Source organism: Sinohyriopsis cumingii, chromosome 17 (genome assembly GCF_028554795.1).
Source record: "Sinohyriopsis cumingii isolate HCF-2022 chromosome 17, ASM2855479v2, whole genome shotgun sequence".
Lineage (NCBI taxonomy): Eukaryota > Metazoa > Mollusca > Bivalvia > Unionida > Unionidae > Sinohyriopsis > Sinohyriopsis cumingii.
Window position 1 is genome coordinate 5,748,765 of NC_142977.1, and position 9,736 is coordinate 5,758,500.

Below are 9,736 nucleotides of genomic sequence, written 5' to 3' on the forward strand. Positions count from 1 at the left end.
CGTTCTAAGTATTATCATCATTGACATCATTCACGTACCTGAAGCATTTAACAGTGGCGGATTTATAGGAGACCTTGTGGAGTTCGGTTGAAACGCCATTTTAGAGTTATTTAATAATTATTCAACTAAACTGAAGAGAAATCTAGCAATTATAAGTAAAACAAATCACCCCTTTTAAAACCGACCCCACCCCTTTCGCAGAATCCACATCAGATTCATATCTTGTGATTAGAGTCGCAAGTTTTGCTTTGAATCTTCGTTATTTCTAACGCTACATAAGATGCTGCTGCTGCTGATGATGATGATATTACAACTGTCGTAATCAAAATAATAATAATAATAATAATAATAATAATAATAATAATAATAATAATAATGATAATAATAACACATTATTTATGCGGATGATTATGATGACTAAAATTTCATCATCATCATCATCATCATTGTGAAGGGGCAAATTTCTGCCGATCTACGAAAAGCACATTAGTTTGGGCCAGAGAACAATTAATTAGATTTATGGAGACAGGCGCTTGTTAAATCGCTATACTGCAATGATTTCTAATGTCTGGTCGGTAGAGGTAGAGATTTTTAAATTAAGCATCCGTTTACTTAACCACGAGACGGACCATTAGGGACACGGCTAATTTCGATTTCATAGTGGAACTGTCAAAATTGAAATTTTCCAGAAACCCTTAGTCGAAACCTAGAAGGTCAAACTGACCCCAGATTTCGCGCCTTGTTATAAAAGGCAGTAAACATATTTAATCCTGATTGGTTACGCTAAAATAGGTGCGTGTTTCCCACACGAAATTTCCTAGTTTTAAATATCGCCTCATCGAAAAATCTAATTAGTCTAAGCTTTGCTGCAAGACTAAAGGTACAGGGGACTTCAAGAGTCAATTTGAAAGAAATTTTCTGGTAAAAGATTTGTCCAAACGACCGGATGTCTGGAAGGTCGACGGACACAATTTTGGCGGTAGAAGCGAGAAACGCTGGAAAGCACAAAAGGTATTTGCATCAACTTCATGAAATTTGCTGATACTAATGTAATGTTTTGGTTGAATTATTTGATAATATGTGCATGAATTTAGTTGTTTAAATTCGTAGATAAATTATCTTGATATGAGTATAAATGTGTTGAGTTTATATATGAATTCGTACAATAATCTTCTTTATATAAGGTTGTCGAATTGTTTGAATTAGTTTGAAATAGTCGTCTTGTTTTTACAGGAATTAGGTTCTAAGAATTTCATGTATTACTTTAGTTAATATGAGTTACGAGAATCCGTGTGAGTTCACCGACCTTAGGTAATTTCACGTATGATAAAAACTTGAGTACATATTGACTGAAATTAACGTTGTTTAGCCATGCAGTGTGATTTCATGTATGCTAAAGACTCGAATGTGTGTATTCGCTGAACATGACTTTAAGCCATGTAGTGAATTTCATTCATTCATTTGTGTAATTGGGACGAGAGCGGAACTGTTATATCTTGTGTGTGTGTTAATGCAAAGTGATTAACTTGCCATTAGGAAGTACATTAATCTTGTGAAACTAGGTTTGTTTTGATTTGCCAAGCTTGGGCCGACATAAACTTTGGTATCTGTTCAATGCCTATAGTAAGATCTGATAACGAGAGGGGAGTAATGATCTATCCCCATTATAATAACCGACAGCAAAGTTAGGTTGTTCTCTGTTTATTTTAAAAGGGGAAAATAGCTCTTCAGATGTATTCTCAGACGCATCCTCAGATGTACCTACGCACTGACATATCCAAATATCTGAGTATCTACATGCTTACCTATCTACCTACCCACACAAAGTTTCAGGGCCGAAGGGAGGCGAAACAGTAGGAAGGTTGGAGAGAAAAAGGAAAAGGAAAAGCGAAAGGACAGATAACAGCTACAGTGAAATTGGAGTGAACCAAAGATAAGCAGGTTAGACAGTTGTACAAGGCAAGGACATCGATTGTTCACTTGATCGTATGATGAACTAATTCTATCAGTAAACCAGATCGGCTATTTTTATAAATATAATTGTGTTTTGAAATTCAGTGAAAGATGTATTCCAAAAAGAAGTGTGTCTTCCTAATGAATTGCATTATCACCATTGTTTATATAATTGATTAAATTTTTATTTTTATGTACGGGGGCTCGAGTCTTTCTGTTATATGTATCTGCTCAGATCTCTATTTATTCTACCTATACGTTTACTCCATCCGGACAATAACACCGAGGGAGATCATCTCCTAGATAACGAGAAGCGAATAAAGCGGACACCTTGAAAGAAGGTACAATCTGCCAATCAACCCACACCCTTTACAAAGTGTGGTGCGTTAAGATCATCATCATCATCATCATCATGTATGACATTTGACACCAAGCACGTTATGGTTTTATGATGCTGTATATCTCGACATAGCTTGTAACGAAAAACTTGCGTTTGAGTAAACGTAAAAGCGTTTTCTCGCTGACGTTTGACGTCAGCCCCACTTAATTCTCAAACTGGGTCGCTTTCAAATAAGATGGCCAACATATAGAATACTTATCTAAAATATTTCTTTGTATTTTAGGATAAGAAAATCTTTTTTAAATGACTGAGCTGGTAAGAAGTCGGTGTCTGATTAAGATGTACACCAAGATAAGTGTTTGTTTTTTATTTATGAATTGAACTTAATAACCTAGTCTAATGATTAATGTGTGTAAACATACATGACCACGGAAGGTCGTGCGAAGCGGACTCCCACCTCTGATATCACACGCATTCAGTTTCCAGGTGGTAACAGACAATTTTCGTAGAAAGCGGGCCTGTTGTTCACCTTATGAAATATAAAGCAGGGTTTCAATGATTGAACTTTTTGCACTTGGTTTTATATCTTTGAAAATTTAAAATTCAAGAGTATGATAAAAATGTAATAAGGAGTATTTTAAAAAACATCGCAGGAAACCGTTTAAATCAACAAACGCACCTGTTTAATCGGACAGTAAATATAATTTCTGCTAAGTCAGAATTAAATGCTTTTGAAGAAGGCTCATCAATGTTTGTTATTATTCAACAACTTTTCAAATACGATTAGACTCAGTACATTTCTAACTAAACATTTCACAATACACGTTTGAAACCATACAAATACCTTTTACAGTTTTATGATCAGTGACTTTGAAAGCGGTGATTATTTTGCCAGTCACTGAAATCTTAACTATACAATGCCTTACATATCATTTGGCACGTATGCAGTTACACTGTTAATAATAACATTGACTATCAATCAGTAAAAGTTAGTCATTGGAACCATAAACTACTGTTACCTGTCGTACTCAAACGTGTGTGAGAACTCGGTAGGTACAAGCTAGAAGTGTGTGCGTGTGTGTGTGTGTGCTATTTGGATTTTTAACGTAGCTTTAACAATTAGTCATATCGATACGATGCCTGCAGTGTTACAATATACAGTGATGTCTAGCACTGGGGCATCATGCCGCAAACACGCAACATCATGTCACATTATCCTGACACCAGGCCGACCAGCCCTAACACTAACTTCTTAATGCTGAGCGCCAAGCGAGGCAGGTGCTGGTACTATTTTAATAAGTCTTTGGTATTACTCATCCGGTGTTCGAACCTGCGACTTCCCGCATCCGAAGCGGGCACTTTGGCCCCTGGGAGTGGTCACAAACTTAAAGGGCAAATAGCAATAAGACTCAAGTCGGTTGTGAAAACTCTTTTAATTGCCTCTGTATTACTTGGTGGATGCAGCTTCCTGCTGTAATACCATTGTATTATACCGATACCGATTTCCGCTCTAACAAGATTAAATTACGTCGATACGGATTCCTGTTGATAAACGGTTTTATTACACCAATATAGATTTCCGCAGTTACAGTACACTGATATAATTTCAGTTATTACAGTGATCCCGATTCCCCATGTGTCACGATTATATAACGTCCATACAGATTTCCGCAATATCATGACTATATTACATCGATACGGACTATCGCTCTATTCCTATACCGGTTTCATCTTTAACATAATTCGATTACACCGGTACTAAAGTCTGCTGTATCACGATTAAATTACACCGATACCGAAACCCATTGTAATGCTATTATATTACACCGGCGCGCCACTATATCTTATTATAACAATTATATCACGGTAGATAACTTGCTATAGGATTATTTTGATTTGTATGAACTACGTATCTGTTAAATACCCCTCAATCAATCAAGCCAAAGCAAACTCCGATATCTGTATCACGTCTACTGAATGCCTTTACATAAAGATAATCATAGAGGTAAACATCACTAACACGCACGCACGCACGCACGCACACACACACACACTCTCTCTCTCTCTCTCTCTCTCTCTCATCGATACATATCGATATATCCAGGGCCGGCGCTACCATATAGGCAAACTAGGCAGCCGCCTAGGGCGCTGATTTCAGGGGGCGCATATTTAAAAAAACAAATATTGTTTGTAAAGTTTGAAATTGATATTTTCCGGGGGGGGGGGGGCGCCAGAATCTAACTTTGTCTAGGGCGCCAGATAGTCTGACCGGGTCTGGCGCCGGCCCTGGATATATCCCATGAAGCCTCATAGTTTTGCCATTTATCCTCTAATTTATAATTTCAGTGACAAACACAACTATGTTAAATGAAATCACGTTGATTCTTTATTATACGAATTCCGATATGCTATAAATATACGCCTCCTTGAACCTGCTTATATTTTTGTAATTATTATAGTCGATGGTTGGTGTTCAGTGGGTGAATTAGTTGTGCATTTGTACTTGCAATACACAGTATAATGCTTTACGATTGGAATTAAATATAATTAAACGAGTGTGGTCTTCAATAGATACGGCTTGTTAGTCAATTTAATACCACTTAGTCTGTCAATCTTTAAAGTACATTGACTCTTTTTATCGTGTGATTGCAATGGAACTTTTATAAAGTAATGCTATTTTACAATCAATGACAATTTCTTCTTTATTAATTTTTCCAAACTAATGAGGTATAATCATTAATATAAGGCACTGAAAATTTCATTATAACTTTGTCCAGAGACCAATGCATTGTACATGAGAATTAGACTAATTATGTAGACTATACAGTGAGGTACGGCCTGTTTTTAAATCGCTGCATTGACAAAACCATTTGATCTTAAGTACCCAAACAGCTACAACGTGCTCAATGTTCTGCAATTGTGACCACAAAGAGATATTTAAAAATCTATTGGATCTAACACATTTCGAATGGAAAGCGATGACAATATGAAATGAAAATATCTCTATATGGGAACAATTTGATACGAGTATGATCGCACGGATAATTATATAATTTTGTAACCATTCATTCCAACGTGTTATGGCAGTCAGGTTTCAAAAGTTTCAAGTGGCCATTCATTCCAACGTGTTATGGCAGCCAGGTATCAACAGTTTTAAAGTGACCGTTCATTCGTATGTGATCTAACCGTCACGTATCCACAGTGTCCAGACAACTGTTTTTGGATACATTGCATTTAATTTAATTAATGGAAACAAAAGACACTGCTACTGTAACTAATTAGGCTATATTTTAGTAATACTGAGGATCTTGACACTATGTAAACAAAGTAGACTGGTCACGAGTTACGACGACAAAGTATTATTTATCGTCTGAATGTTATGGGACAAAATTAGTATACCGTGATAACGCTACGTGTTGCTGTGGACAGGTCTTCAGTTGAAAGAGAAAATGGAGTCTAGGTCCACGTACAGAGCGGACACATTGGAGTGCCCACTTTGCCTGGAAGAGTTCTCTGTACCAAGGACCCTGCCGTGCCTTCACTCCTACTGCCAGAGTTGCCTGCAATCCTACATCAACGACCTGCGTCAGAAGAACGAAGACCAGCTGACATTGTTTCCCTGCCCAGTGTGTACCAAAGAGACTAGCTCCCCATCGATAGGGAAGATGATAGATGAATGGGCATCATCGTTTCCCCAGAATTGCTTGCTTGTGTCCCTGTTGTCCGATAAGGCGGTCAGAGGGACCCCAGAGAGGGCGTGCGATCCTTGTATGTCCGCGGACAGTAATAACATACCCGCCACGGGCTTCTGCGCCACGTGTAACGAGTCCTTGTGTCCGGACTGCATCAAGGCTCACAAGAAAAACACACTTCTGAAAGCACACACCATCGTTGGACTCGATGACGTTTCTAGAAATCCTCATATGGCGGCGATGATGTCGAGTAAAATGAGCTGTACGGTCCACGTGGATAAGGAAATAGAGTTCTACTGCAAGGACCACTATGAGTTATCGTGTAATACATGCGCATTCCTTTTTCACAGAGGATGTGCAAATATACTGGAGCTGAAAGTGCATGCGCAGAGAATCATTCAGGACCATACCCCCGCCGACGTTATTGACAAAATGAAGGGGCTGGAGAGTCACCTGGGGCGTGTGATGAAAGCCAACGAGGGAAACCTAGAAGATATGGATAAACAGGTAAACCAGCTTCCTAAACAGATCCGCGGACTTCGCCAAAAGCTTGACAAATTGTTTGAAGACTTGGAATACAAATTGTGGATGCGGGGAGAGAAGCTGCACCGCGAAGAATCTGCCCTGAGAAAGGGGGACAACAAATGTATACAGTCTTTGCTCGCCGCCATCAAAAACTCGTACAGACTCCTGGAACGGATGATGCAGCACGGCAGCGACTCTCAGATCTTCATCACGCTACACAAAGTTGAGGAACAGCTGGCGTTCTACGAGAGAGAGGTCCGTCAGCACTTCTCTGAAACACATTCGTTGGATATCCAACTGCGCGTTAATGATATGGTGGAAAAAATTGCTGCGATGGAATCGTCGACAATAGCTCAACTAGAAGTTACTGAGAAGAGAATTAAGGTTCCTTCTGAATCTCTAAAGAATATCCAAGAACAACCACCCACCCCAAGGGGACAGGTTCAGTTTTCGTCAGAAGTGAAGTTGAAAACCCCAGACGGTCGTTTGCCTCTGTTTACAGGCGCCGCTTACCTTCCCGAAAACAAACTCATGCTCGTCGACAGCTGGAATCATCGAATATATATGTTTAGCTCTGCGCATGCGTACATCACGGATTACAAATTGCCGTCTCCTCCTACGGACGTTTGCCTACTGAACACACACGAGATAGCGGTGGCACTGCCTAAAGAAAACAAAATTCAATTTGCCTCGGTGGCTGGGGACCGGATTAAGTACACTATGACGCTCACAACACAGTATCCATGCTTTAGCCTAGCCCAATTGTCGGTCGAAGAACTGGTGGTCGCGGGCATGAATAAGGACAGGTACTACTGGGCCATACTGACCAGCAGTGGAATAGAGAAGTCCTACGTGGGGATTGAGAACCGGCCCGCCTGGTCCGACATTTCCTACCTAGCGCTAAACAAAAATAAAACCCGTCTACTCGTCTCGTGCTATGGATATAACGCTCTTTATTGTTTTAATCTGGACTCCAAGTTAAAACGACGGTTCATCTACAAGACGAAAGAGCTTGAGGGTCCCACGGGGGTGGGCGTGGACAGTGATGACACAATCTACGTGGCGGGTTTCATCTCCAGAAACATCCACCAGCTCACCGAAGAGGGAATCATGTTGAAGATTCTGTCATCAGACTCTGGGGTTCCCAGCAAACCTCGAGAACTTTGTTTTAACGAGAGCGGAGATGAATTCTTGGTCACTAACAGTGGAGAGACGGAAAAGGGTCACATCTTCAAGATCATCTGGCCAGATAATTGAACAGAGTACCGTGTATGCCTTTAATTTATAACTGTGTGCAACATAAGCCACTATAGACTACGTTAAGTTAATTATTTTGTTGTTGCCTCTAATTGATAGATGTTCGTCCAGTATTCAACCCACCACATTTGTTTTTGGAAATGTGACGCAGAAATAACAACTTTCTTGTTATAAGTGTTTTACCAAATCTTAAAGAACGGCGATGTAAGTAAAAAGGTTTAACATATTCACTAGAATCAATGAATTCAATTTATTTCGCCAGAAGAAAGAAAAACCTCACGTGATAAATCACACTTACGATGGGATTTTGATGTGCAATTTTGTTTGCCCTGGAAAGCAAACTTATTAAGTGCAAGCGTGTTCAAATTTAAAACAGAACGATCACCATTCTACAGGAAGTAGGAGCATAAAGCGTGATTTGATCAGATTAATTTTGTTTTCATCTTTCCTTTACATCGACCCAGACATTTCGCATCTTCTCATCTTATTACCATGAGGATATCAGTTTATTAATGCCATTAGCAGAATTAATACCAATTTAATTATATATTTCTGTACGTTCCTTGTATTAGTTCTTCGCTTTTATTATCCGTTATCATTGATATTGATGGAACCGAATTAGTGTTGAGAGGCACGATGAAGATACCATCTCTTGGGTGCCAGTTAACGACAACAAATTATATTCAAATGCACTCGACTCTCCAGAGGAACAGCCGTTTTGTGTGCAGTTATTTGTGACTGGTTTAGGGTTAGTAAATATTGCAGTATTGTTTAGAATGTTTAAATCCGTTTTTATGTCCATAATCAACACTTTTTGAGGTTTACAGGTTTTCACTGATATAGTAGAATAATATAACGTGTGTGTGTGTGTGTGTGTGTGTGTGTGTGAGAGAGAGAGAGAGAGAGAGAGAGATAGATTTTAAAAATAACAAATAATGACATTTGTTTTATGTATCCTTCAAAATGGCAGCCAAAGTCTATGCTTTGAACACTATATTTGTTTTTAAAACACACCTTTGTGTCCGAAAGAAAGATATGCAAAGAGAAAAATAAATCTGAAATATAATGAAGGGGACCTTACATCCTATTTAAATTATAGTAGAACTTGATTGCATCAACAACAGCAACAAAAAATGCTTTATTTCTTTCAAACCTAGTTTTTATTTAATTAAATTTTATTAAAGGAATTAGATTTACCTATAGAACACCTGTATATCTCGCCTGTATATCAGTAATTAGATTTACCTATATAACACCTATATAACTCACCTGTATATCACTAATTAGATTTACCTATAGAACACCTGTATATCTCACCTGTATATCACTAATTAGATTTACCTATAGAACACCTGTATATCTCCATGACTTCATTTTATAGCATATCACACAACGTAGATACCGTCAAGTACGCACGCAACGCTCTCAGTGGATTGACGTTTTCTTGCTACCCCCGTTATAACGAAAAAAAAAAAATCACAATTCTTTGTAACTATTTGATCTGACAAATAATTGACACACGATCGGTACAAATTTGTTGAGATGAAAAGGAAATAATAATGTATGACATGGATTATGGTAGTCCGAATCCGCAGTAATGTCAATGAGTTTAGGTTCAAAGAATTCAATTGTACTATAGACACATAAATTTTATTTAGTAATAAGAAAATAAAGTACAGGTATTCCTTGGTGATGAAACGTCGATCAGGTGGTTAATGACGTTAATGTGAATCATATACTTAGGTCATGCCGTCCTTATGTAAGACCGGTCATCCTGGAAAACAAAATATAAACTTAACAATAGGGGTGACAAAATCTCTCTATCTTTGCCTCTCTGTCTCTGCTAAAAGTTTACATACATACATACATACATGCATACATACATACATACCCTAAGATCTTAATCTAAGTAACAGTAAAATTCAACAAATAATTTACTTCTCTAAAAATACAAAGTCAGTTTTAAAAA

General features: G+C 38.2%; 1 protein-coding gene across 1 annotated transcript; it reads left to right on the forward strand.

Moving 5' to 3' along the window:
* Nucleotides 1-5,279: 5,279 nt before the first annotated feature.
* Nucleotides 5,280-8,837, forward strand: LOC149777686 (uncharacterized). The gene has a single exon (XM_089938237.1). It carries the CDS (start codon nucleotides 5,743-5,745, stop codon nucleotides 7,765-7,767), a length of 2,025 nt encoding a protein of 674 aa, XP_089794363.1. The 5' UTR covers nucleotides 5,280-5,742; the 3' UTR covers nucleotides 7,768-8,837.
* Nucleotides 8,838-9,736: the final 899 nt, after the last annotated feature.

Bases quoted from the DNA above. Each gene is read 5' to 3' on its own strand.
- LOC149777686 (XM_089938237.1), top strand. From the start codon at position 5,743: ATGGAGTCTAGGTCCACGTACAGAGCGGACACATTGGAGTGCCCACTT.